The sequence below is a fragment of the Eumetopias jubatus genome, unplaced genomic scaffold (assembly GCF_037043125.1).
Source record: "Eumetopias jubatus isolate StellerSeaLion01/CBP00866 unplaced genomic scaffold, mEumJub1_p1.0 scaffold_10, whole genome shotgun sequence".
NCBI classification, from domain to species: domain Eukaryota; kingdom Metazoa; phylum Chordata; class Mammalia; order Carnivora; family Otariidae; genus Eumetopias; species Eumetopias jubatus.
Window position 1 is genome coordinate 114,900,476 of NW_028274816.1, and position 27,225 is coordinate 114,927,700.

Genomic DNA, 27,225 nt, shown 5'->3' on the forward strand with positions numbered 1-27,225 from the left:
TTAAAAAAGAAATTAAAGGCATCAAAATTTGAAAGGACAAAGTAAAACTGTCTTTGTTTATATACGGTATGATCACATATGTAGAAAATTCTAAAGAACCTATAAAAAAAAGAACCAAGAAGTGAGTTTGGTGAGGTTGCAGCAGACAAGGCCAAAATATAAAAATCAGTTGTGTTTCTATATACTAACAACAAAGAATCTGAAATTAACATCTTCAATAACAATACCATTTATAATAACATCAAAAATATGAAATGATTAGGGATAAATCAGACAGAAGATGTGCGAGATATACAAACAAAACATTACTGAGAGAAATCGAAGGCCTAAAGAAATGGAGAGATGTACTTTGTTCATAGGTCAGAAGACTCAACGTTGTTCACATTGTCCCAATTGAATCTGTTTGTTGAGTCTCAATGGTGTCCCGGCCTTAGTAGTTGAGAGTCCCTCGAAGACAGGGTGGGTGAGGCTGCTGGTGAGCGGGAGGGCTTGGGCAAGAGAGGGAGGGGGCACGAAGTGCCACATTTTGGTGGCTCCTCACCTGGGCAGTGATCCTTCTTGTTGCCAACCACCCAGAGGACCACCTGGTCTCTGACCCACGCTGCCCCTCCCAATTTTCTATCTAAAGGCAGACACCCTCACCTTTGCCCCTGGCCCCTGGGGAGAATGTGCAACAGTCCATCGGACCTGGTTGCTCCCCAACTGGAATCTGGATTCTTCAAGCTGTCGGCAGCACCTGGGTTTCTGCGGCTCGGTCTGCACCGCCTCTAGGCATGGAGCAACGTGCAGGACTCCCATGCACACCCTGCTTTGAAGTTTCTGTTTTCTGTCCTCTCTGGACTCCTGTTGTTCTATTCTACTAAGAGTCCCCCCCTCTTGCTTTCAAGCAGACCTACATGGTTTGCTCGCTTATCCCGCTGGTTTTCCTTAACATCTGTTGTTGCTATGAATTTGGCACAGGAAAGTCAACATGGCAGGATCTGGTCAGTGCACCGCCCTGAAACCGGAGCCTTCTCTTGGGTTTCCCCAACCCCTGGCCAGGTTTCTATCTCCCACCAACTCCAAACACCTGGCCCTGCCACCAGGTAGCTGCCAAACCGTCTTCTTCAGAAAAGAAACTCAAGAGCTGCTTGGTCTTCTTGGTGTTCATTGGTTTTTCCCCAGTTGCCCTCAGATGTAACTGCTGGGTTCTAAGGTCAAGTCCAAAGCTCAGCATGACCCACCCCTCCAGCTGTCCTTTGCCCCAGATAGAGCCCAGCATGGGTTTTGTGAAAATAGACTTTATTATAATAAAATGTCTTTTTAAACAAATGCCCCCACCATTCCACACCCCTGAAGACCAAGGCGGGGAGCGGGGGTGGTGGAGGTTCAGTCAAACAATCTCCCACCACAGCGAAGGAAACATGCAGAGACACTCAGCCGGCCGCAGGGTTAGGGGGTGGTGAGGGTCAGGGTGGAGAGCTGTCTACCCCACTCGGAACAGGGGATGTATGAAAATAGCTGCACAAATCTGTCGTCTTCCCCAGCCCCCAGACTCCGACAGGGACCAGAGGAAAATGATGCAAAAGAGAAGTTGAATCCGATGAGCAAAATAAGGCAAACCCAACTCCTGCTATCCGCCCACTGGCCCCCGGGTCTTTGGGGGGGTGGGACACACAGGGGCCAGGAGGCCAGGCTGGCAGGGACGGGTGGAGCACTATGGAGCGGGGTTAGGCCCGCTTTGGCATGGCCTTTCTCTTTCCTGGGCCTGTGCGGTGGAAGCAACATAGACGAGGCTGGGCCGAGGCACTGAGTATATACATATATACAGGGTTCTGCCCCGCCTGCCCCCCAGGGAGGTGGGGCTCCAGGGAATCCAGTGCAAACTCGCCTTCAGGGGAAGGAAGACAGGTCAGGAGGATAGCCAGGGCCATCAAGAGCGGGGAGGGCCAAAGAAGGGCCTAGCGGAGTGTGGCGGGAAACTAGGCTGAGGTGGGTGGCCTAGGAGCCACGTGTCCTGGCTGTGACTGAGGTGCTCCGCCGCCTTGACCAAGTTACTTCCTCATTCTGCGGCTCAGTTTCCCGTCCTACATCCAGAGGATGCAGCCTTGAGAACTAGCTTTGACCTTCACCGAGTCTCTGATTCCGGTCTCAGAGACACAGTGTTAACTCGGAAGAACGGGCATCTGGGGCCTTCCCCACCCAGTGATCTGGGGGCCTCAGGGTGCTGCTTCTGCCTGCAGGATGGGCCACAGCATCACTCTTTCTTCCCAGAGCCCAGTTTCCTCAGGAGCTGCTTTCCCTTGGAGAGGAGACCCCACACCTTCTCGTTCGTGCCCTGTGCCCCCCCCAGTTCAATTGTGGGGAAGTTGCCAAGGCCAGGGGCCCACGGCCAGCCTCTGGGCACTGGGGGCCCTTGTGTTGAGCTGGCCCAGTCCTGGAATATGAGAGAAAAGGCGCGAAGTCAGGGCCTGACCCCCTGCCCCAACCTGACTCTTTCACCCTGCAGCCCTGGGTGCTTGCAGCCCTCCATGTCACAGACCATGGTCAAAAACCAGAGCCCTAGCGCCCCACTCCTGCCCCCACCATCCAGAGCTCAGAGAGGCGAATGTGTGTGATGATGCTGAGGGAGCGCTGAGCTGGGAGTCAGCAGGGACAGATGCAAAGTCCAATTCTGCTTCCAGAACCTGGGCAAGCCCCTCCCCTTCTCTGGGTCATCTCTGTAGGGTACTACTGGGCTGACAGAGCTCCAGAGTCCTTGGACCTGCCCCTTGGGATGGGTGCCCCCATCGCAGCAAAGGAAGAGCAAGCACCAGGACCACTTAGAGGCAGCCTCCCACCCCCCCCAGCCCCCCGGGGAAGGCAGCCTTTGTACCGCCTCACAGACAGAGGAAGCATGCTCATCCAGCCCAGCTGATGCGGTGCCCCAGCCCCTTCAGGGAGTGGAGGCTGTGCCCACTCCATGAGGAGGAGATTGGGACTCTTCCTTAAATGGCCTCTGAGAGGGCTGCAGGGGGCCTGGGCCAGAGGGGCATCACTCAGGCCCCCCAACAAGCTCGGGATAGGGCTGCCCTGTTAGCATTTCTCCCTTGTAAAGCTCCTCCTAGCTCCCCTGGCAACCGTGAGTGGCTCCCCTTGCCCCCGGCCCACCCAGATGGTGTTGTTAGGGGCCTAAAGGACAGAGGTGAGTAAACAGGAGAGCCACCAGGAAGCCTCCCTGTCTCTACTCCCCATTCCCACATCCCTGCCGTGACCTCCTGTGCCTGGCACAGCCCAGTCGGGTCTTGGCCGGCCCTGCCGTGTTCCCCACCCCTGCCCCCCACTCCCTTCTCAAACCCCTCCCCCTACTCGCCACCAGTGCCTGGCAGTCTCCTGGCCAGAGCCAGCCATGGAGCCCAGGCCAGAGGCAGGGGAACCGGGTGCCCAGCCTGGGGCCACCCCACCCCAGGCTCTGATGATGTGGCAAGGGCCTGCCGACGGAGAGGTCTGTCAGCACCTAGAGGCCTAAGCATCTACTGCTAACCAGCCAGGGCTGGTGGCCAACCAGGGAGCCCCGGGTTCTTCCCACTCCTTCCCAGGGCTCCTTCCGTAACATCCCAGGAGGGAGGGGCTGCTGGGGAAACAACTGAAGGGGGTCTCTGGACCCCAGAGATGAACGGTTTGGGGTTATCTACGGATTTTGTTTAAGGCCCCCCCCTTTAATTCTCTCCAACAGAGAAAACTGAGAATTAGAAGTAAAATCATGCATTTGATGCCCTAACAGGTCATGATGCAGAGGACAAGGGCGGGGAGACTATTATTACTGGTGGCTGTGTCATCCTTCGGTCACCAATAATAATCACAATATTATGATACCATAGTCATATGGTGTCATAATACACTGATGAGTCATGATATGGATATCACACAATATTCTATAAGCTGCAGAGCTATAGAATATGAGAGGTCCGCTAATATGGGGCATTATATACTAAAATGACACGTATTCCTATAATAGCTGGCACTGCCTGGAGTAAAGGCAAGGGGAGGGGATGATCCTACACCCAGATCTGGCTCGCAGCAAGCTCTCCCTCCCCCATTCCCTGGGAGAAAGAAAAGCCAGGTTGGTTCCAGTATGCAAGACAAAGGAGCGCTATCTGATTATGGTGGTGTAGGGAGCGGTGAGTCACATGAACAGAGGGGGCCAGTCCCCCACTTACATGTTGCTCTCTCTCTATATATATCTATCTCCATCTAGCACTGGACTCGTCTCCTTCTCGTTCTCTGAAGAACAGGGAACAAAGAGAGGAGATGGGTTATGGACAGACTCACATGCTTCCTGCCCAGTCACCAGATCACCCAGCTCACGGGAACTGAAACGCTGCCTAGCCTTTGCCTTTGGAAATACTGCAGATGGGCATGCAGGGTTCCCCACCGGGGCCTGCCCTCCTCGCCCTCTCCCTACCCTGTGAGGCTGGAACGTAGCTGTATCCCACCCACCCCAGGGAGAAGCAGGCTCTAAGAACAAGGCTCTAAGAACAAGGACCGGGGAAGCTAGGCCTTGCTGGGCAACTGGCTTTAAAAGGCACTGGGGGCAGGGAGACCCAACAGGGTGGGAGGTTCCCTGAAAGCCGGGCTATGACTGGCTAGTGGTGTGGGGGGGTCCGGGGGTCCTTTACCACAAGATCTCCTCACCTACATCAGCCCAGGGGTGTGGGCAGCTGGGTCAGAGGGGCCTGGGACCAGGGTCAGAGCCGTCATTCCTCTGCAGAAAGCGGCACATACTGGGAGGGAGCTGGCCCTGGCTGGGCTCTCCCTGGCAGTTCCAGGCTGGGCAGAGTGCTCACACGGTTCATAGCCCAGCTGCTCCCTTCCCATGACACTGTCCTGGTCCCCCCACCCCACCACTCTGGCAGGGTACTCAGCCCCAACTGCTGAGCTGGAAGCCCAGCTCCTCACTGACCTGGCTCTCAGCCTGGCGTGTCCCGGGCTCCCTGTCGCTCGCCTCAGGCCCAGGGCCCTCCAGGAAGTTGGATGGAACCAGGCCCCTCTGTCCATTGAGCTCCCCCTGGGGAGGAGATGCTGGTGAGACTGACACCAGGAAAGAGGCCTCAGCCCCACCCCGCTTGGCCCTGGAGCCCCTGCGGGAACAGCCTGAGATCAGTATCACTGTCACGGGCAGGGACTCAGCCCATTGCTCTGGGCTTCCTTCGGGAACCCTTGCTCATCCCCCTCCCTGGCTCTAGGAACGCCCTCCCTGAAAGGGCTGGTGCGGGCATTATGGCACACCCCCATCCCAATGTTCTCACATAGTAGAAACCATCATCGTCCATGTCCCCGAGCACAGTGATGACGTCCCCTGCCCGGAAGGGCAGCTCCGCCTGTGGAGAGTCCAGGAGGCAGGTGTCAGCCCCGGGGGAGGAGCCGTCACCACCCCCCTGGGCTGGGCTCTATCTGTGGGTCCTCACCTCCACGTCCATGTTGGGGGAGCTCTCCTGGGGGTTGTAGTCAAATGCAGCCACCATGGTTCGGGGAGATTTTAGGCTGGCAGAGGAGACGTGCTGGGTGTGGCCTGCAGGGCAAGGAGGAGAGGACTAGGGACTCTCTCTGGACCACCCCCCATGCCATACTGTCCCCACGGGAGGCCTGCTGATCCCCTATTCACCACTTCTCCACTAGTTGCAGCCCCTGGCGGGAGCCCAGACAGCCCACCCAGCCCTACCTCTTTCCCAGTATCCCCAGTACAGGTCCGGTCCCTTACCTGCACAGGGTCTGGCAGGGCTTTCCGCCTCAGCTGTGGAGAGAACGTGCGAGTGAGCCCTGCCCCTCACTCCCCTCCTCATCCCAGGCTGGGGCTGGAGCAGGGCAGGCAGGATGCCCAAGTCTCACACAAGGGATGCAGGAGAAAGATGTTCTGGAGCAGAGCCCAGCCCTTTGAGTTTGGTAGTGAGCTAAGACCCAGAAAAGGTAAATGACTTGCTCTAGGCTGCGCAGAATTCAGAGTCAGGTGCGTTTTGGATCAGAGGTCCCGGCAAACCCCTCCCCGTCCCCATTAAAAGGAGTCTCCCCAGTGGAGGGAATGGATGTGGATGAAGGTCTGCCCTAATTCCCTTTAACTGCTCAAAACCTCGCTTGTGTCTCCCCAGAGAGCCAAGCAGGGCCCCCCACTCCCACTCATCCCCACAGGCCCTGAGGGAGAAGGGGGTCTCTCACCCACCTTTCTTGGAGCGGCGGGGCTTAGGGGGAGGCCCAGCTGTGCGGGCTGTAGAGTACACATTCCCTGATCCAGAGAAGCAAGTATATGTAAGAGAGAAACTGAGGCGGGGGGGGGGGATAGGGTAGTGACTCTGGAGTCTCCTCTCTGGGCTGTGACTGGGTTCTTGTGCTCAAGTTTCTAAAGGGCATTCCTCTCCCATCCCCAAGCTCCAGCATCTAAACTCCATGGCCCATCCCCTCTGCAGCAGATCCCCGGTCCACGTGGCAAGCCCCGTGCTGGGGCCACACTGGCCTCAGTCTCTGCAAGGCCGCTGGCTCTGCTGGACTCTGCATGAATGAGGCTCCCTGGCCACTCCGGACATACAAATTGCTCAGGAGGGGCTCAGTTGGACGCGGAGCGGTGGGAGGTAGGTAAGGGACGGCAGCGAGTCACACCTGAGCCTTCAGTGAGAGCATCCGTGGACAGACAGCCGTGCTGGAGGAGCTGCTGTCTCTCCGTGGGGCTGTCCACGGCCACCTCGACCACCATGTTGCAGGGGATGTAGCCCATGCGGCCACCACCTTCGCCCCGGTAGAAGCCGTCGGCATCCTTGTCCCCAAACACCTGAAGGCAAAAACCAGTTGTCTCAGGAGGCCAGTGCAGCTCGCTCCCTGGGGCCCAGGTCCTGAGCCCCACAGCACCCCACTCAGGTTTGCAGAAGAACACTCTCCCTTTTGTGGGCGGGGAAACGGGGAACGGGGCAAGAATCTAGAATAAGGATCGGAGGGATGAGAGAAGATGGCCCTTTTCATATGCTCATCACTCGCTGTCTGCACGTCCGGTCCCCCAGCCCACCCCAGACTAGATCTCTATAACCTCAGAGCAGCGGCAAAAAGCCTTCAACGAATATCTGGAGACTCAGAAGAAATTGTAAAGTTAAGAGCAGCGGTTATTAGCCCGTGCTGAGTGCTGGGCAGCTGACGTCCTCTGTGCGTACCGAACCTCATCCTCAACCGCCTCTGTGAGGCAGACATGACCCTTATCCCCATTTTACCAATGAGAAAACCGAGGCCCAGAGCAGTCAGTTCATCTACCCAAGGTTGCACAGTCGCAAGGGGCAGAGTCAGGATTCAGCGCCACATCCTTTGGCTCTGGAGGTTGTGTTCTCACCCACGCAGCCTAGGGTGCCTCCAGGACAGGAAAGGAGAGAGGATGCCCCCACCCTCCGCCCCAGTAAGTCAGTCACCTTCAGGATTTGGCCCTCCCGGAAGGGGAGCTCCTCTTCCCCAGCATCAGGGTTGGGCGACATCGACACAGGGTCATAGTCAAACAGAGCCACGAAGACCCTGACAGGCAGGTCCTGGTAAAGCAGCGCTCCTTCCAGGGGGCTCCTCAAAGGGGCTGCAGAGAGAGCAGTGACCATAAGCTCTACCCAAAGGGTCAGGTTAGGAAAGACCCCCTCAGCCCAGCCCCGCTCCCGTCAGGGGCTCACCCAACTCAGTGGCGCACACCCTGGAGGCCTGGGCCCCTCTCCGCGGGGGGCCCCTCCGCCCAGAGCTGTCCTGCCCTCTGGGCTCCCCAGTCTCTGCTGCCTGCAAAGAGAGGGCAACAGACAGCTGAAGTGACCCACCGTCCCACAGTGGGCAGCTCAGCAGGAGCAGACCCCCCGCGGGCGCTCCCCAGCTCTGCCCCGTTAGCATAAGCAGCGCAGCAGAGCAGGGGCCCAACATTCCTCTCCTGGAGCCTTGGCCCAGTCTCAGGGAGACATCAGATACCCCTGTGGCAGAAGGAAGGCGGGAGGGGAGACCCCCCCGGCTCCAGCCACCCTAGCGGATGAGTGCAGTAGAGGGGACTAAGGTTAGCTCTTAGAGCGGGCCGAGGAGCGTGGGAGAGGAGAGCCTCTTCTCGGCGTCAGTGTCCCGAAGATGTAACTAGCAAGCAGAGGAAAGGCCCACAGGCAGGGGGCCGGCTGGCAGCAATTGATGACTAGCGATCACAGAATATTGTACATCCCAGTTCCGATCAGCAGAAGCAGCAAAGCAGTGGAATGCGGGTGGGAGGCGGCAGGGGAGGGAGCCCAGAGGCCCAGCCCCACCTCAGCGGATGGAGGCGGCAGCGTGGAATGGGAGCGGCTGGTGGGCAGCAAAGCAGAGCCACCAGGCGGCAGGAGGCAGGGGGCTGCCGGGGTGGGGCGGGGGGTGGGCACGGACCCGGGAGGGTGGCTCCTTGGCTCTGCCAGTCGCACTGCGGCCTCTCCGCTCTGGCTCCCCCTTCTCCCAGGCCGAAAGGCGCGGGTAGGGGTTGGGGCCTGAATTAGCCTTCAGAGGCCCCCTGGACCTTCTTACGGGGGCTGTGCCCCAGGCCTCCCCATCTCCAAGGTAGCAGGAGCTGGTGATGCTGATGCCCCCACTGCCTGCCTCCTGCTCGTCCTCAGAATCATATTCGATGCTGATTTCCAAGCACTTGGGGGAGAGGCAGCTGGCCAGGCTAGATTCTGGGGCTCGACCCCGGGAGCACCTCCGGGAAGGGGGCGGCCGCCCTCTCCCACCAGCCTCTGGCACACTCTTGGTCCCCTCGCCCACAGTGGGGCTGCCCCTCTCCCGTGAGGGGCTCGGTCGTCCGGGCGCCTGGGGCCCGCCGTTGCTGAGAAGGCGGCTGCAATGTTCACGGGGGTCTGGGGACCGCCTGCGGTTTGGGGGCTTCTCGGGGGAGCCACTTGCTCGCCGCCGGCTGCTTCCACCCACTAGTCCAGGCATGTCTTCCGGGCGGTCCCCAGCCCTGCAGGGCTCTGGAGACAAGGGGCCCGGGCCAGGTCCTCGAGGCTGACCACTGTCACAGCCCAGCCCCAGTGCCGCTGGCTCAGGTGGGCCAGGGTCTCGGGAAGGACAGCCTGCCCCTGGCTTCTCCTCGTCTTCCTCCTCCTCGTCTTCTTCCTCCTCCTCCTCCTCCTCCTCCTCCTCCTCCTCCTCCTCCTCGGGGATGCTAAAAAGCTTCTTGCTGCAGAACTGCTGGAGGGGCAGCTCCAGGATCTGCTCCAAGATCTCCTCGTCGCTGTCAGCCTCACAGAAGGTGTCGGGCTGGGGCTGGGGCTGGGGTGGGGGTGGGGTGGGGGAAGGGCAGCAGGGAAGAGAGGTCCATGGGACGAGGACAGAGCTGTGACCTTTGTCCTCAAATAAGGGCAGGGGTTGCAGGCAACCCCCCAGCCCTCCCTCAGCTTCCTCCGAGAGGAAAGACCAGAGGGGGGCTGGCCCAAAGTCCCACAACGCGTCCAGGGCGCAGCCGGAGGAGCAATTGGGGAACACACCCAAGGAACAGACTGCACGGCCGTTGGGGCCCTGAGGGATGGGAGCGACCCGGAGCCCACCGTGCCTGTAACGGCAGCGAGGCCTCCCCCACCCTCCCTAGAAGCTCCCAGCAGGGATCTCGGATGGCGGGGTTCCAGCTATGGCGGGCGGGCGGGCGGGCGGGAGCAGGAGAAGGGGCAGAAGAGAGCTCTTCACCCTCTCCTCTCCTCCCAGGAGGGCAGAGGCCAATCCTGAGCAACTTCCTATCGACTGCGTGGGACAGGGCCCAGGCCACGCACCTAGAAGGCTGCTGGCACTCTGTGGCGGCTGGAGCGGCTGCTGGCTGGGGGGGTGGTAAGAGGCCCCTGGAACCCGAGGTCTAGGGCCCACCAGCCCCTCCTCCCCCCATTACCTTGGCCCCATTCTCCCTGATGCTGTGGCCAACAACCTGCTTCTGGAAAGAACAAGTCCTGGAACCCAGCTCTTCCTCCTCCTCCTCCTCCTCCTCCTGAATGTCTGAGAGATCTGAGTTGCGCCCATGGTCCACAAGGGAGTTCGCCAGACGGCCCCCGAGCTCGGCTGCATCCTCCCTCTGCAAGAGGTAAGACAAAGGAGGAGACAGACAGGGGGCTCTGCAGGGTCAGCGCCAGCCGGAGTGACGGGGGTCCCTCGGCAGAGGGTGACAGGCTCATGTCCCAGATGGGAGGTGTGCACGGGGCGGGGGGCAGGGGGTGTGGGGGGAAGACGGACAGTAGCCAAAACAAAAAGAGATAACTGGGAAGACAAAGCAACAGACTCAAAGCACAGACCAGGGCAGGAAATAAATGGAAAGGACCCCAGATTTGGGCTGGCAGAGGCAGGGAGGCAGGCCCCAATTCTGTGAGATGGCCCAGTGTGTCCCCAACCCCATACCTCAGCCCTGGGCCTCAGCCCAGGCCCTGAGTCTCCTCCGCGGCAGGCCTCAGCCCGGGGCACCTGCTGGGCCAGTGCTCCCTGGGTGCAGCAGGGTGCTGGGAGAGCCTCTTCCTTGGCCAGTGGTGAGGGTGCAGGGTCGGGAGCTCTCTCGCCCACGGTGGGCTCGCTGGCCCTCCCGTCCTCTGAGGCACCCAGCACAGCTGCCCCAGCCTCCTCCTGGAATGGCAGGCACTGAGGAAGGGCCCAAGTCCCCGGCCTCTGTCCCAGCCTCCACCTGTTCCCCCTCTCCCCCAGCAGGGTACCTGCGAGCAAGGTGCCGAGGGATCCTCATGGGATCCTTTTGGTGTCTCTCTGGCAGGGGGACCCCCGGGGGGCTCTCGAGTTCCACGGGGGTCAGGGCGCCGGAGAGGAGAGCTGGGGTCTCCAGGCCCGGGGGAGGCCGGAGCAATGGGTGGTCTGGCCTCGGAGCCTGGCCGTGGTGAGGGGCAGGAGACCATGGCTGGCAGGCAGGCTGCCACCAGGGCCGGGGGGACAGGAGCTGGAATGGAGTCGGCCGACTCGCCATGGGGTGACATGGTGCGCACGGCCACCTGGCGACACACTTGCAGCAGCTGCAGCTGGGACAGCTCCACCAGCACGTTGCCTGCTGTGGGCGAGGCCACCTCCATGATCTGCAGGGCAGAGGGAACGCAGCTGGGGAAGGGAGGCCGAGAGGGCCACGTGTCAGGACGCGAAGGAAACAGTGGCGGTTAGCATTCTGCCAGGCATCGCGCTGCGGCCTTGGAGTGTCTCGTCTCACTTAACGCCCCTGGCCGCATGGCCCCAGTTGGTGGCGTGCTTTTTTGAATTGCAGTCGTCTGCTACCAAAGCCCACGCCCTCAAGCAATCTGCGGGCTCCATGGGGCCCCCATGCCGGGCGCGGGGCACCTCTGTGCCAGGCTGGGGAGACTGGGCCTCTGAGCACAGCAAGGAGAGACCCCCATCCTGTTCCCGGGGCACGGGGAGGCAGAGGCCCCAGGCCATACCTTCTGCCCATCAGCGTAGATGGCATAGCCTGTGACCCGGACGCCGTTGGAGGTGCCAGCAGCGTCGATTGTTACTGGAAGCCAGCTGATGATCAGGACTCCGGGGGAGGGTCCCAGCTCAATCTGCACGTCCAGGGGGGCATCAGGCGGGCCTGGGAGGAGGAGGGCACAAGACCCAGGGACACGGGACGCTCACCTCGAGGGAGCAGCCTAGTTCGCGGCTCCCCGGAAACCCCCGCGGCCCGGCCTTCTGGGTGTAGGGGCAGCCCAAGGCCAAGCCTGCGTACCTGCCGGGAGTGTGGTGAACTGCAGGGTGGCGGCCCGCTGCTCCGGCCTCTCCCAGCCTGGTTCCCAGGACTCTCGAGGTGGGAGCTGAGCCTCTACTCGGGCCTGATAGAGGGTACCAGGCCGCAGGTGGCAGAAGGTGGCCCAGTAGGTGCTGGGGCGGGCAGGGGGGCACTCTTCCCCATTGAGGTAGACGGCATGGGCCAAGTTGCTATTGCCGGGCACCCAGGTGATCTCAGCAGACGTGGCCGTCAGTCGACGGACGCGAAGTTGGCTAGGTCCCACCCCGGCTCGGGTACCCACCGCCAAGCAACAACGCAGAGGGTCGGAGCTGCCCTGGCTGGTCAGGGCCTGCACAGAAACACGGACGGGCCCGGCCCGCAGGTCCAGGTTCTCAAGCACAGCCTTGGGGGGCACCCCTGGCCCCAGGGCCTGACGCAGCTCCCCATTCACGCCGATGTGGTAGCCACGTAGCTCCACTCGCTCAGGAGGTGGCTCCCAGGCCAGCACCACACTGTGGGCCAGCTGCCTGAGGACCACCAGACTGCGGGGGTAAGGCACAGCCAGGGGCCCGCCCAGGCCCTCAGGCTGGGGGCTCAGACTGAGCTCGTCCCCTGCAGCCTCGTCCTCGGGTCTGGGCCGGCTGCGGCCCCCGCTGCTCTGGCCCCCGCTGCTGCTGCCGCCCCCACCTCCACTCAGGAAACTGAGTTCAGGGCCCGAGCTGTGGGACAGATCGGCCAGCTCCGGAGGGAGGGAGGTCAGGAGGTCATCGTCGGACACACGCTCTACAAAATTGGAAGGGACCAGGCCCCTTCGGCCATCCATGAGCTCCCCTGGCAGAGGGAGGGTGGGGAAGGGGAAGACAGAGAGGAAGTAGAGAAAAACCAGTCCAATAAATGCATTTTAGCCATGGTTAGTGCATGATCTTAAGCATTTGATTCAAATCAACATCTATCCGTGAGCGCTTTTAACAGCAGGGAGTTACTGCTAATATTCACAGGTGTGGTAACAGCACTGTGGTGATAGAGGACAGAGCTTCTTAAATTTTAATGTGCATCTGAATCGTCTGGAGACTTGTTAAAATGCAGATTCTAACTTAGTTAGGTCTGGGTGGGGCTGCAAGTCTGCATTTCTAACAAGCGCCTGGGCTCTGCCAGTGTCAGAGAGTGTCCGCGTTCTGAGGAGACGCGCGCCGAAGCATGGCTAGGCAAAATGCCATGGTGGCTACAACTCACTTTTACCTCATTTTTCTTTTTTAACCTACAGACAGAAAAAGCAAATATGACAGAATGTTAACAACTGTTGAGTCGAGGTGGCGAGGATATAGGTGGTTCGCTGTATGATTCTTTCATTTTTCTGTGCGTTTGAAAACTCTCACACTACAAAGGCCTGAGGAGTGGGGACAGGGGCACCCTTCAACTTCCCTCAGTGGAAAACAAGCCTCCTCAGTGGGAGAGGAAGCACCACATGGTCAGGGTGAGAGAAGGAATCTCTAGGGACAAAAGACGTAAGTGCCAGAGAAGATTCCCCTCTGGGTTCTAGAAGGGATGAGGACCCACCGCGGGCCGGGGTCTAGGAACAAGACTGGCGGCCAGTCCAGGCAGTGACCAGAGGTCAGTTCTGGTACCTTGTGCAGGTTCTCCTGAACACGGGACAACAGAGGGATGTCCAGGAAGGAAGAAACTGGGCACAGAGCATGTCCTGTCACAGCTAATTTGGGAGAAGGAAGAGGGTTCCCAGGGAACAGACAAGCGGGTGGCTACTGTGCCTTATTAGGAGGAAGTGGGAGCAGGGCCCGGGGCTTAAGGAAGAGGGTGTGGAGGAGGGAGACGGGTCTGAGCAGCAGGAGGGCCAGCAAGTTTCCCCAGCACCCTCGCTCTCCGCTTACGCCAGGACGGGGAGAAAGTAAGGAAACTTGAAGAAACAAGAGCGACTTCCAGTAACTTCGAAACGATAAGTGCTTGGAGTGGGTCGACTGGTGACCTCCCCAAACCATGTCCACATCCTAATCCCTGGCTCCTGTGGCTGTGGCCTTACTTGGAAAACGCATCTTTGCAGATGTAATTAAGTTCAGGAGCTTGAGATGAGATCGTTCTGGATTGTATGGATGGGTCCTAAATCAAATGACAAGTGGCCTTACAGGAGTGGCACAGAAGCAAGACACTGAGAGAAGAGGCGGCGGCAACGGAACCACAGAGGCAGAGACTAGAGTGACGTGGGCACAAGCCACGGGGCACCTGGAACCACCCGAAGCTGGAAGGGACAGAGGATGGAGTCTCCCAGAGGGCCTCCAGAGGGAGCGTGGCCCTGCCAACTCTTTGATTTCAAACGTTTGGCCTCCAGGGGTGTGAGAGATTGCATTTCCGTTGTTTTAAGCCAGCCAGTCAGTAATTTGGTCGGGCAGCCTGAGGACATCAGTGTAAGCACCAACGCTAAGGAATGGGACAGGGAAGGTAGGAGCCTTCCAACCAAGCGCATCTACTGCCCAGAGAGGCTGGCGCTGGAGCCCCCACCAGAGCCAGGTCCACGTTCCCGAAGCTGGAACCGCGGACAGTGGTCCAGGCGGCACCAGACATAGACGAAGCCGTCACATAGCTAAGTCTGATGGGGGGTGGGGGGTATCCTGGGCTCAGTTGTCTCCAGGCCTTTAAGTCTATCCCAGATCAGACAGTTCAAATTCTAATAATTTGTGGTTAGTTACTATTTGTGTTTTGGCTGCCCCCCTCCAAGAAAAGGTGTGGCCTCTGGGGTTTTTTTCATTTAAAAAGTCGTTTTTCTGGAAAATATTTAATCCCACTTCTGTTATGCACATCTCTGGGGAGTTTAGCTGTTCACCATCACTCATGGCAGCTACTCAAAGACCAGCCGCCGGGCCCGGGGAAGGCATGCTGAGCGGACTCGAAGACCCAGCCTTCCAAACCCCAAGCTTTGGGCCTTATGGATTCAGACCTGACTTCTTTGCTAAATCTCCATCCATGGTTATGGTCCTCACCCTGCCCTGCCTGCACCACAAGCCAGTGTCGGCACAGCGTCATTCTCCAGCCCAGGTACCAGGGCTACCTGGGGAGTCTCCCGAGACCGTTTCTTGGGCAGGCCCTGCCCTGTTGCCTGGTCTCAGTCACGGGGCAGCCGCTCTGTTGCCTGAGCTCCCCACGGACCCTGGAGAGCTGCCCTGAAGCCCACGCCCTGCCCGGGCCCAGACACCTGCTGACTACTTCCTAACCCCCTTTCCCGGGCTCTGGACCCTGATTCCTCCTCCCCGCACCCGACTGGAGTCCAGCGTCAGATCTCCGCCACGCGCCCGACTCTGATGTCACTAGAGTTAAGCACCGTCCTGCCCTGTCTGGCAGCACAAAAGCAAAGTTAGCCCAGATTCCCTACGACGCCATCCATCATCCGGATGTGGCAGGCCCTGCCCTGCCCTGCTTGGGGCAGATCTGTGGTCAGACCAGCTGCCCCCTTTCCTAGGTCCCTTCCCCACGCGTTGCTTTTTAGCGGAGTCGGAGAAGTTCTAGTGGGCTGAGCTGGCTGGGGGGAGGGCCGGGGGGGGGAGGTCTTTGGGAGAGGAACTTAGAGGCAGGGGACGGACAGAACAGCGCCGCCACCTCCCTACCTTCAAAGAAGCCATCCTCATCCATGTCGCCATAGATGTAGATGTACTCGCCGGCGGTGAGAGGAAGCTCCGCTTCTGGGTTCTCATTGGGGCCCTCGAACGGGTTGTAGCTGTTGAAGGAGGTGCGGAGGAGGAAGACGACGGTGACCTACCTCCCCTGCCTCCATGTCCCGTCTCCTCTCCCCCACTGTACTAGGCCTTTGTGGACACTTGGTGGTCCACCCTCAGCCAAGGAGAGCGCTCACTGCGCCCGCCCGGCCCAAACGGGCCGAGAGGACACGTCCAACCGGGATCCCCGTACCGCTGCCGCCCCCTCCAGAGGCCTCTGTCTTCTTCACCTGGTCCTTGCCTCCCACACACCCGAAACCCTAGGGAAACGGGGAGCAGGGGCAGGTGCCCACCTATAGCGCGCTAGGAAGACCTGGATCCTGGCTCCTCCCCGGCTGCCCTCGGGTGCCGCTGGGAGCAGGGAGACACTGTCTGCCTCCAGCTCTTCCACCTCACTGGCCGTGTCCACCTGTGGGCAAACAGAAGGGGCCAATGGCGAGGCAGGCAGGTTTCCAGGATGAGCCAGAGGGCCCGCTGCTTTGAGGAGAGAGAGCACCTGCCAGACAAGGCCAGCAGCAATGATCCCCGATGTTTCCTAAATCAGCACCCGAGCCCGCAGGTCCTGGCAGAGCCCCGCTGCCCTAGCAAAGGGGAGTGAGAACAACCTGGATCCCTCCTGAGCCAGGGCCTCTGCTGCACCCGCCAAGTAAGACCGCTTTCCCCATCGGAGAAGAAGCCAGCCACACCAGTGTGTAGGGGGCGACCAATGGCAGTTTGTCTCCTTAAGGGAAAAATACGGCAAAGCACTCCAACTGGGAAAAGCTGGAGGCAAGGAGGCAGAGACATGAGAAGTCCCTGCAAGGAGGGTCCAGAGAGGGGAGACCCGGCGGCCCCTCTGATCACTGCGCCAAAGCCTGCACTGTCGTTCTAGCCCACAAGGGGGCAGTAGAGGCCGAGGCTGGGTTCTACCGCTTTCCACAACCTTGGACAGCAGGGCTGCTTCCGACCTGCCATGCCCCCCATTTCTGGGGTTTGGGGTTTGCCCCTCCTAGAGAGGAGAGACAAGGTGATCAAGCACTTGGTAATGAAAATAGCTGCCGCACGTTAAGCATCTATTCTGTGCCCTGCAGTGCTCTTCCTTCTATTTTTTCATGTAATCCTCAGGACAACATTACAAGGCAGGTTTTATTAGCTCCAAAATCCAGACACCGAAACCAAAGCCCAGAAAAGGTCAGAGGCTCGCCTAAGACAGAGCTGGGATGTGAAGCCCAGAACCTGCGTCCTTTCCCACACAACCATCTGCTTCTGCTACAGACACTCGCATGAACAGTCTCATTATACGGATCCTGGCGCCAATGCGTCTCCTTCCATCCAGCTCGGGACTCTGGGGCCTCTGTGAGCTCTAGACGGGTGGGGCTGGGCAGCCCCAAAGCAGAGCGCTGGAGCCCTGGGGGGCAGGGCAGGCTCCACCTGAGCTCCTTGCCCATCAAGGAATCCACAGGTCCTTCTCTCCCAGGGCCTGGCTCCACTTCCCAACTTGTGACCCCATATGGCCAGCAGCCACCCAACTCCTGGGGACCCCAGAGGAGGATAGGGCCACCCCCCCATTCCCCAGACCCCTCCCCAGCACTGACCTCGGGCGTGGGGCATGACTTGGGGCTGTTGTGGATGGATTCAGAGCGAGAGGAGTTGGAGAGGGACTCTGCCTTCTTGGCCGTCCTTCGAGGGACCCCGGTAACAGTGGCAGGGGCAGGCTCAGAAGACTTTGGGGTGCAGCGCCCAGGGGAGCCCGGAGGGAGATCAAGGTCTAAAGAGAAGATGGCATGTGGGGTCTGTGGCCTGAGGAGGGACTAGGGAGCAAGGATGGGGCTGCTCGATAGGGGGGTCAGGCCCTCCATAGCCACGGTTCCTTCTCAGAGGGAGACATTTGAGGGAAACTTACTACATAGAGGTGGAAATGATTTACATATATTATTCCACATGATCCTCAGAGCAGCTTGATGAGGTGCACTGAATTTTTCCCGTCTTAGAGCTTAGGAAAACAGAGCCCACAGAGGTTTAGCAGCATGCTCAGCTAAACCAGATCTGACTGATGCCTGGCCCAGCTCTTCACAAGCCCATCCTGTCAGCTGCTGGGTCCTAGGGCCCAGCGCTTAGCCATGACCACACAGTCTTGCTGGAGGAGAGGAGCAGTGGCCGAGACACCTCGCCAGACTCCAGGAGAGCCACTCCTGTGAGCTCATTTCTCCCCCGTCAGAGCCTCGTTCCAGCCAGGTCTGGCTCTAACTTGCTGTGTGACTTTGGGTGAGTTGCTAGCCTTCTCTGACTCAGAACGCTCTGCTCTATACAAAAGCTCCAGGCCTGGGGATTCCAGACTAATGTCACTAGGGTCCACCTTACCTTTGGGGCCGGATCCCCGGCAGGGCTGGGGAGTAGAGCAGCAGCAGGGGGGTGGGGGGTGGTCCCCAAGGGTACTGTAGCCCAGGGCAGAGGTGAGTAGATCCAAGGGGCCGGGGTGCAGGCGGAAGGCCTGGAGCTCCTGTGCCAGGAGGCTGAAGCGCTCTGTTTGGGTGCGGCACTGCTCCTCCAGCTCTCGAACCCGGACCTGGGCCAAGACCTCCCCTAAGCTACCAGGCCCAGCAAAGCTGCCTGGTCCCATCCTGTGCCATGTCCACACATGAGGAGCCCAGAGCAGGCCTCAGCTCTAGGCCCGGGCACCAGCCCTCAGCCTTGCTGCCCCACTGCCTTAGTATTGTCTGAGCCGGGGGTGGGGGGGGGGGGGAGGTACCAGGCCTGTGGGGGGCCCGCCTCCCACTCAGCACACCCTCACACCCCAGGCAGTGGCATTTCCTGCTTCTAGTTGCTTCTAGGCCAAAAGGAATGGCGCCCACTCCCAGCTCCACTTCTGGTCCCTCCTCAGGAGTCTCCTCGGCTCTGCTGCTTGTCACCCTCCCACAGTCAGTGACCCAAATCCCTACCCTCAAGAGAGATCCCACACAGGAACTAGGGACATCTTTGTGGCAGGAAGGAGCCAATGTTCAAAAGAATTTTTTTCTCAGGTTTCAGGAGAGTCCCAACATTTGGGGCCTCTAGTCCCAACATTTGGGGCCTCTCCCCTGGCCAAGATCAAGAGGATCCTGGGTTAGACTGGTGATGAACTTCCTCATGGTCTGAGTGGCTAGGTTTTAGAGGAAGGACGGCCCCATGTCTGCCAGGCACTGCGGCAGGTCTGGGTCGAGGAGGTGGCCCACATGTCCTGCAGGAATCCCAGCCCATCTACACAGTCTTGGGTCTCTGCTACCAGTCACACCCTCCTCTGTTGGACATGAGAGCTGGGGCCACTTGGACCTGAGGAAGGAGACGCAGCTCAGCCAGCCTGGAGAGGCGTAGGGGAGAGGACAGCCCAGGGAGGTGGGGGGTGGGGGCGGGGGGCTGTACCTGCATGGAATCCAGGGTCGACTGTGGCAGGAAAGGAAAGCACAGAGGACAGGTTAGAACTGCTCACCCTGCGGGTCATTGCACAGAGAGGGAGGGAGGGAGAAAGGGCCCAAGTGGACACTACCTGGTCGGCTCCCTGGACTGACTGGGCAGTTCCTAAACGGAAGGATATTTCAGGGTGAAGGCGGCCTCTGGGGGTGGGTGGCAGTGGGGAAGACCGCTGCCACCAGACCCAGGAGCCCCTGCCCTGGGGTGCCCTTGCCTGACAAGTAGGCCAGTGGTGGAGGGAATTCCCTAGGCTCTGGAGCAGTTAAGGGCCCCTCCTGCAACCCCACACCCCCCACAGCCACAGAGTCCATTCCAGCTCTCTCTGAACTTCCCCGCCTTCCCCCCCCCAGACTGGTGCTGCCACTGGTCACCTGCAGGGACCCTACCTCCAGCAGCTGCACGGCCCCTTCATGTTCCCTCTTGGCTTCTACCTGGGCCTACAGGGAAGAGGAAGCAAAATGTTGGAGGGGAGGGATGAGGGCCAGGGGAGGGGCTAAAGGGGGACAGACAGAGGAGGGGCAGCAGGGGCAAAGGGAGGGAAGAAAGAGGGGAAGGGGGGGAGAAGAGGAAAGGGGAGCTGGGAAGGGGGAGGCTGAGGGTTCTCCTCCCTGCCCTCCCAAATTCCCAGCCCGGAACCATACCTCAGGTCAGAAGGTAACGGTGTCAAGGAGAGGCAAGGCTGACACTGCTTCTCTCTTTCTGGGACATCCACCCTCTGGGTTTCCCTCCTACCTCTTGGGACGCTCCTTCTCAGCCTCCTGCACCCGCTCCCTGCCTTTTATCTTTTTTAAATGTTAGGGAGCCGCAGGGCACAGGGCTGGGCCCACTTTACACCCTTCACTCTCTCCCAAGGGTCCCATCTAGTCACACGACTGGACACACGGATGACTCCGAAACCTCCGTGACCAACTTCCCCATGATTCCAGACCCGCAGATCCAACTGTCTATGGACACGTCCACGTGTATGTTTCACACACACCCCAAACTTAGCCAAAATCGAACTCAGGACTCTGGACTCCCTAACTCTCACGCCTGTTGCCCCTTCATCCTTCACCTCCTCAGGGCTGTCCCTCAGGGTAGACTGAAAGGAGCAGAAGCTCTACTAGAATCCTATGGAGCCTTGTCAATTCTCTCTCCAAAATATATTTCAAATCTTCCCCCTTTCCACCTGCCTGCCTGCACCCTAGCTCAGACAGACATCATCTCCGGCAGGAGCCTCGACACCGGCCCGACCGCCTGCCCCCTCGCCCACTCCCCCAACCCCTCCTCCGTAGGGCTGCTCAAGCGATCTTCTAAAATGACGAATCAGATCATGCTATCTCCCCGCTTGGGACCTTCCAACAGCTCAGAGAACAAAATATCCAAACTCTTCTTTAAGGCCTGACAAGACCTGGCTCTTGCCTAATTCCTGTGCTTGTATTCTAGCCACATTGGTCTGGACCCCACACTCCTTCCTGCCACAGGGCATTTGCACTTAGATTTTCCCACCTGGAGCGCTCCTCAGCGGGCTCCTTCTCACCCTTAAGGTATTAGAGGCCTTCCCTACCGGCCTCTCTAAAGTGGCCCCTGGCCCCATCCCTGTCACGCTGTCATATCACCCTGTTCACGTCCCCCGCTGGGCCCATCAGTGACTAGGGTCGTCTCACTCAAGCATCTGCTTATTTGCTGATTGGTCTAGAACCAGTGCCTAGCACAGAACCTGGTACTCAGCGGGTGCTCAGGAAAAGCTCATTGGGCCAGTGGATGACCCAGGGCTCCGGCGGCCTACCACCCTTCCCTCCCCCGGGCCCCCACCTGCTGCAGCCTCCGGACCTCCTCCTGCTTCTCCTGCAGGCTGAGCCGGGCCTGCTCATGCTCCACCTCCAGCTGCTGCCTCCGCTGGGCCACCTCCCGCATGTGCTAAAACACAAGACCCTGGGTCAAGGCCAGGGCCTCCCCCCCGCCCACCGTTTCTGTAGCTCTAAGGTGAGTGAGCCTCAGACCCTATGGCTTCCAGATACCCTCTGTTAAAAAGGAAACCGAGGCCAGAGAGGCGCAGGGGTTGGCGGCGCCAGGACTGGACCTCAGACCCCATTGCCCCACATAGGGCACATTCTACCACTTTCTCCTTGTCCCACTTTCTCCTTGTGCCAGGGACCAAGACCCTCCCCCCACGTCCATAGTCTCCTCACCTTCAGCACCTGCTCCAGGCTCTCCAGCTTGCTCTGCAGGCCCTGGCTCTTGCGAAGGGCCGAGTCCCTCTCCTGCGTCACCCCCAGGAGCTGGCCCCTCAGCTCTGCATTCTCCCACTCCACCTGGAGAGGGGGGAGGGGCAGGGAGCTAGGTGTGTCCGCCTTGTCCCAGCAGCTCCCTCACCAGAGGAGCAGTACCCTTCATACTCTAGCCCAGTGCAGGGGGCAGAGAAGACAGCCCCGTGCCCACGGACCAGGGCTCCAGCAGAAGCCCAGGCCCCACAGCACATGCGCAGAGTGGCTACCTGCTCCTTTTCCGTGGCTCTCCCACTGAGCCGAGAGTTCTCCTCCACGAGGCGGGCATTCTCATTCTGGGCTTCTCTCAGCTGCAGTTCCTGAGAAACCAGGGGAGCTCTGGGGAGGGAGCCCAGCACCCACACGCCTCCTCTCCCCACACAGAGGACCTGGCCCTCCCAGACAAGGCCTTCCTCCCCCACCTGGACCCTGTGCCAGGCAGGGCAGGAGAGCCCCGAAGGATAGGAGGGGTGAGAGCAGAGCTGAGAGGGAGCCCACCACCTGGCTGGCCTTGGGGAGGCCCTGGGGAGCTCACCAGCTCCTCACATCGCCTCTGCTTTTTCCGGGCTTCCTGTTCCAGGCTCTGGCATTTCTTTCGCTTCTTGCTGAGCTCTGACTCCTGTGGGGTCAGAACCAAGGGCTCCTCATGTGGGAAGGCAGACCTGGCCACAGCTGGTCGCCTCCAGCCCTTGACCTGGGACTTACCAGCTGCTGCACCCTCTGCTGTCTCTCAGGCTCCCCTAGGAGCGCGGGTGGGTTCTCCACATCCTCCTGGGCCGTGGCCTGGAAATGCCCAGGGATGGGGGCTGGCACCTGAGAATAGGGCCCCCCGGGGCAGCCTGCCCCCCCCGCCCCGCCTGTGTGTGGCAGCTTCCCACCCCATCTCACAGTCAGCAAAGCCATCCCTGCCCAAGAGGGGAGGGAGGGGGCCTGCTGCCTGCACACATCTCCAGCTGATGTGGAAGTGCAGAGGTAGCACCCCTGTGTCCTCCAGACATACTGCTTTGAGATCCTGAGACCCATGAGTGCCCTGGGAGATGTGTCCCTTATCCAGGCCAAAGCTTTCCGTTTTTAGCTTCCAACAGCAGCCCTGCTCTGCACTCAATAACCGTCCTGGGTGTCCTTCGCTGACTGGCAGAGAGCTGGGAGACTGCCTGGGCCCCCCGGGGATGTGGTGCTCCCAGAGCTGGAATTCTGGATCATCCACGCTGGGGCTTTGCCTAGAGCACTGCAAGCCTGGCCAGACCCTCGTCCTAGCTTCCCCCAAGCCCACCCTGTCGCACTTGAGATTTATCTATGCAAACTCCAGGGGAGGGCAGCTCTTGATGGGAGGTGCATCTCCCTCCCTGGGCCAGGCAGAGGGGCAAAATCTGAGCGAGGAGCACCCCCCGCCCGGAGGCCTTGGTCGCTATGGAGCCCCTTCTCCCACCCCTCTTCCCAGAAGAAGGTGAACCTAGGGGCCGCCCAAGTAGAGAGAATGGAGCCAGACCTCTAAGCTCTGGGAGTCCGGCGTAGGGTCCCAAGCTCTCGCGACAGCGGCTGCCTAAGCCCAGCGCCCAGCGAGGGTCGCCCGTACCTGGAGCCGAGGCGGACGCACCGCCACCCCCGGGGGGCCGGGGCCGGGCCTGGCGCACCAGGCGGGCGCTAAAGGGGGCGTCCCCGCGCTGCGGCGGCGGCGGGGGGAAGGCGGCGGCGCGGGCTGGGCCCCGGGCGGCTGCCAGGGCAACCGGGGATTTGCTGCCGGGCCGTACCACTGCAACGCGGCAGGGGCGGCGGGGCGCAGGCCTGCGGAGGGCGGACCCCGAATGGCCGGGGTCGGCGCGGCGCAGGTACGGCCGACCCTCCCCTCCGGGGTCGGGGAAGCTCCCGGGCCCTCGGAGAGCGCACCTCACCGGCGGGTCCTCGGGGCTCTGAGTGTCGTGTAAGGGGAGATCCCGGAGCCGCCCCAGCCCCGCCCCCACCCCAGACGCCCCCACGCCTGCCCCCGCGCCGGAGCTCACCTCTCCCGGGGCCCCGGGGGCGGGCGCCCCTACTCTGGCCGGGGCCGTGGGGCCCGGGGGCCGGGGCGGCGCGGGCGGCTCCTGCTGGTTGCGCAGGGCGATCTGCCTCTGCAGCCGCAGCACCTCCCGCTGGGACTCGCGCAGCAGCCGGTCGAAGTCCCGCACGTGGAGCCACTGGGGACCCTCCTGGGGTTGGGGGGACAAGAAGAAGGGGAGTCAGGCGTAGCCCCGGCCCGCCCCACGCCATCCCCGGCAGAGCCCGCCCTTCCCCTTGCTGGAGGAGCTCCGACGCGCGGGAACGTGCAGACCCTCCCCTGCGTACAGGCCTGGTCAGAGGTGCACGCGTATGTGGCCACATGCTTCCGCGAGCCCGTGTGCGGTCACAGTGACTTATTTACTGGGCACTCACGGTGTGCCCGGCACTGTGCTAAGTGCCTTGTGAACATCGCCTCACACAAGTGTGAGGTATGTGTGGATTCATCCAGCCAGACCCGCTGGCATACAGCCCAAAGCCTGGAGCACAGAAATTCCCAGGTCTGGGACTCGTGGCTCCACCCCCTTCAGTTCAGGCTCCTTCTCCCAGCTCCCACCTGGGCCGTTGCCAGGGGAACCTACTCCCCAGCAGCTTCCACCTTCCCGCTTCATTTGCATTTCATCAACATCTCGTCCACATCCCACAAGCCAGGCAGGCGGCCCCCGTGTAGGGCTGATCAGGAAGCGGTGACCAGGGCCTCGCACCTTGCCAGCCAGGGTGAGCCTGGCCTGCAGCTCCCTGCACTCCCGCTGCAAGGCAGCGATCTGCTTGTCCTTAGCCAGCAGGGCGCTGGCTGTCTCACTGAGGTCCCGGGCTCGCTGATGGGCCAGGGCCTTCCGGCACAGCTCCAAGCTGGCCCCAGGTCGGGGCACAGGGGCGCTCACCTGGCCAGAGGAGGGGTAAGGCCAACGATCATCTGAGGGCTGGGGCACTTCTCCCACTCCTCAGCTCCTCTCAACGGAGGGGTAAGGATGAAAACCTGGAAGTTTTGCCTCCTGCTTCCACCCTGTATTGGGGGCTTTAGGGGACCGCTAGCCTCACTTGACTCCATCCCCGCAAATCCTCAGACAGGACTGAGGGGGTTACCTCCACATCCTAGTTCAGGCCCGAAGGATGCTGCTAATTCAGGGCTGCCTCTGTCATGGGTCTTCATCCCTGCCCCCACCAGCTCTGCACCCGGAGATGAGCTCAGCGGGAGGTGGCAGCCAGCACCAGCACGTGGTAATCCAGAAACCTGCTCCCTGCCTGTTCAGGAACTCCCTGCCCAGCTCTGCCCTCCCTCCGGTAATTCCAGAAACCCTTGGCCTCCTAGCCCAGCCGGCATTTGCCCTGCCTAGCCCTTGGCCCCTGGCTTCCTGCTCCCCTGGGAGCTAGGAGTCCACGCCTCCTCAGCCCCACCCCCTCGGACCCGGCCTGGCTCCCCTCTCTCCCTGGTCACCCCGCCTCCATCCGGCAGCCTCCCATCCTCACCACCTTCAGGTTAGTCTCCTGCAGCTTCCGGGCCCTCTCCTCCAGGCGCTTGGCAATGACCGCCAGCTGGGCATTCTTCCGCTTCAGCCTCCGCACCTTCTCCTCTGTCTCAGGGAAGCTGCTCTTCCTCTGACAAGGGGTCAGCCAGAATTGGGGCATGTGGGGAGTGCCCCACGGACCCAATCCTAACCATCCAGGATGTGGGTTAGAGCCCTGGGCTCACAGTGGGGTCCTTGGCAACTCAAGATAGGGGTTCACCCTCTCTGGGTCTTGGGGTCATATCACCTCCATGTAGCCCCCACTTGGAGGCATAGTTTATGGGATGAGGAGGACGCTGAGGCAGAGGGCTGGGGTGTCTGAGTCTGCCTTCCCCCAGCTCCAACCAGGACTCGGGACTTGCTTTCCAAGCCTCACCAGCATCTGATTTTCCTCCTTAAGCATGGCACAGCGCTGCTGCAGCTCCCCCAGGGCCCTCAGCAGCTCCGGATTGGGCCTGTCCCCGCAGCCCATGTTCAGCTTGCCCTGGCATGGCAAAGGACAGGGTACAGCACCCCAGGAACACACCCTCCCCAGTCAAAGCCCCCCGTATGGAAGCATCCTGCCCGCCAACGGTCTAGGGAGACATGGAGATGAGAAGGTTCTCCCCCATGTCCCAGGCCTTCCGAGATGAGCATAGGAGGCCAAGAAGGGACCCACGCTGGCCTCCCCGAGTCCTGGGACCCTCTCTGCTAGTCCCCAGTTCTGTCTGTCTCTGCCCATCTCTTCCTGGGAAATGCCAGCCAGAGCTCCCAGCCCCACCCCTCCAGGCTCGTTATGGGCCCTGTGTCCCCTTTCCTTCCCGCAAAGCCCTGGTCCTTCCATCTTCTATAGGAGGCTGCTCACATCTACCCCAAACCTTGTCCTACATGGCTCAGCCCAGTACTGAGCCCCCTCCCCTGAACTCTGATTCCATCATACACCTCCACAACCCCCACCACCCCCACCCCCCGGATTCTCCAGCCCCCAAGGACAGAGACTCTCGGAGGAGGAGACACAGACAGACAGACCATCAGAGAGAGACACACAGAGGGAAGGGGTAGGGGCAGGGCCAGATGTAGCAGACAGGCTGAGAGTCAGAAGGACAGACATACAGCAAAAATGGAGCCCCTGAGATTCCTGCCCAGAGAGGGCATGGCACACAGTCACAGAGAAGGACCCCCAGACAGAGACAGGCCAGGAAAAGAGACATGGGCCGTGGGGTTGCATATCGCGCCCAGGCTGGAGGGCATCATGAGAGCCCCCCCACCCCCCACGTAGACCCCAGCTCCCTTACCTTAGGGAGAGCCTCCACCTCCTCATCCTCCAGCCTTGGGCAGCTGGGTCTGGAGCCCGCTGCTTGGTGCCTCAGACCGGGCAGCCCAGTTTTGGTTTCTTCGGCGTCAATGCCCCCCATAGCCCCAGGGCTCTGGGCTCCCTCAGGCTCAGAGCTCTCCTCGGGCCTCAGCCCTCCACCCTGCAGAGCTGCCGGAGTATCAGCAATGCTTGGGCTCGCACCTCCATGTTCGTGCCCCTGGCCCAGAGTCCAGCTCTGCCAGGCGGGCAGGGCCCATGGCTCCATGGCTCTGGGGTCCCCCAGCCGTGGGAGGGGTGTCAGTTGCTCCATGATACTGCCAAGAGGCCCCAGGACCCGGGCCGGGGGACATGACCCAGCCAAGCGGAGGGACTGGCGAGGGTCATGCCGGGCCAGACCCTGTCCTCTCTGAGCTCTTGGCTTCACCGAGGCTCCATCTGAGGTTGGCCGTTCTTCCTCACCCACAAAGGAGGCTGCAGGAGTCGGAGCTGCCAGAGCCGAAGCTGGGGGTATGCGAGCTATGTTTGCTCGTGGCTGTGTGTGTGCGCGGGTGTGTGGACGCGCGAGGGTGTCCCCGCGGGGGCAGGGCGGATGGCAGAGGCCACCACCAGTAGCGCCCGGGTGAGGGTCGGCGTGTCTCTCCAGCTCCGTGCGTCCCGAGCAGCGCTGCCTTGTGTGTGTTTGGAGGACCAATGCCCCCACTCGTGTGTGTTGGGGGTAGTGGTTCTGCGTGTCACTGTGCCTGTTTCGGAGTTACCGGTTGTTTCTCTGTGTGTGGGGGTGTCCGTGTTGCAGGGCTGTGGCAGCGTGTGATGCTGTCACTGGTTGTATCCAAGCCGCTCAGCGTCGTGCAGCTGTGTGCAACGGTGTCATTGTATGTCCGTCAGCGTCTGCGAGTCTGGCCATCCATCACGACCCTCAGCCTGGCTGGGGTGTGCAGGAGCTGCTGGGGTGATCCTCAACCGTCCGCTGGGGTCCTTTATCTCCTGCCCCCTCTCTGCTGCTGCTTGCTGCTTTCCCGCTCGCTGGGCGGTCGGCTGGTCCTAAGGAGGCCTGGGTCGGTGGGCCGCTTGCCTCATAGTCTCTGTCCCTGCTGACCTCAGCTCTGGGGACTGCAGGGGTCCCCTACGGTCCGGGAGCCCCGAGATGGTGGGTGCAGCGGAGGGCTGAGCCTCGGAATGGGGGGGGGGGCGCGAACAGGGGAGAGCCAGCCTTCCCCTCCCCCTCTTCTCCCGCCCACCAATAGGAAGTCGGCTGCTGGTTTCCATGGTGATGGCGCTGGACTGGTGGGCTGGACCAGCAGGCAGGGTCGGGACAGAAGGAAGAGCTGCTTCC

At 60.8% G+C, this 27,225-nt stretch overlaps 1 protein-coding gene across 1 annotated transcript; it reads right to left on the bottom strand.

The window, feature by feature from the left end:
* Window positions 1–1,260: 1,260 nt before the first annotated feature.
* On the bottom strand, window positions 1,261–25,992 carry TSPOAP1 (TSPO associated protein 1). Its single transcript, XM_028109215.1, has 31 exons — window positions 25,873–25,992; window positions 24,975–25,082; window positions 24,561–24,689; window positions 23,795–23,974; window positions 23,057–23,242; window positions 21,762–21,839; window positions 21,592–21,675; window positions 21,287–21,376; window positions 20,982–21,104; window positions 20,605–20,709; window positions 19,197–19,247; window positions 18,763–18,783; window positions 17,725–17,929; window positions 16,959–17,131; window positions 15,678–15,793; window positions 15,277–15,386; window positions 11,666–12,496; window positions 11,379–11,530; window positions 10,656–11,024; window positions 10,351–10,569; window positions 9,851–10,030; window positions 8,365–9,243; window positions 7,647–7,746; window positions 7,401–7,555; window positions 6,610–6,778; window positions 6,176–6,238; window positions 5,720–5,752; window positions 5,427–5,530; window positions 5,268–5,339; window positions 4,922–5,026; window positions 1,261–2,416 (listed from the first exon to the last, which is right to left on the bottom strand). The coding sequence occupies exons 1-31, from the start codon at window positions 25,990–25,992 to the stop codon at window positions 2,237–2,239; spliced, it is 5,490 nt and encodes a 1,829-aa protein (XP_027965016.1). The 3' UTR covers window positions 1,261–2,236.
* Between the last annotated feature and the right edge of the window lie 1,233 nt (window positions 25,993–27,225).

Bases quoted from the DNA above. Each gene is read 5' to 3' on its own strand.
- TSPOAP1 (XM_028109215.1), bottom strand. From the start codon at position 25,992: ATGGGGGGCATTGACGCCGAAGAAACCAAAACTGGGCTGCCCGGTCTG. The intron at 23,975-24,560 runs GTGAGGATGGGA...TCCTCTGGCCAG, and splicing joins AGGAGACTAACCTGAAGGTG to GTGAGCGCCCCTGTGCCCCG. The intron at 6,779-7,400 runs GTGACTGACTTA...TTTTGCCTTCAG, and splicing joins GGGAGGGCCAAATCCTGAAG to GTGTTTGGGGACAAGGATGC.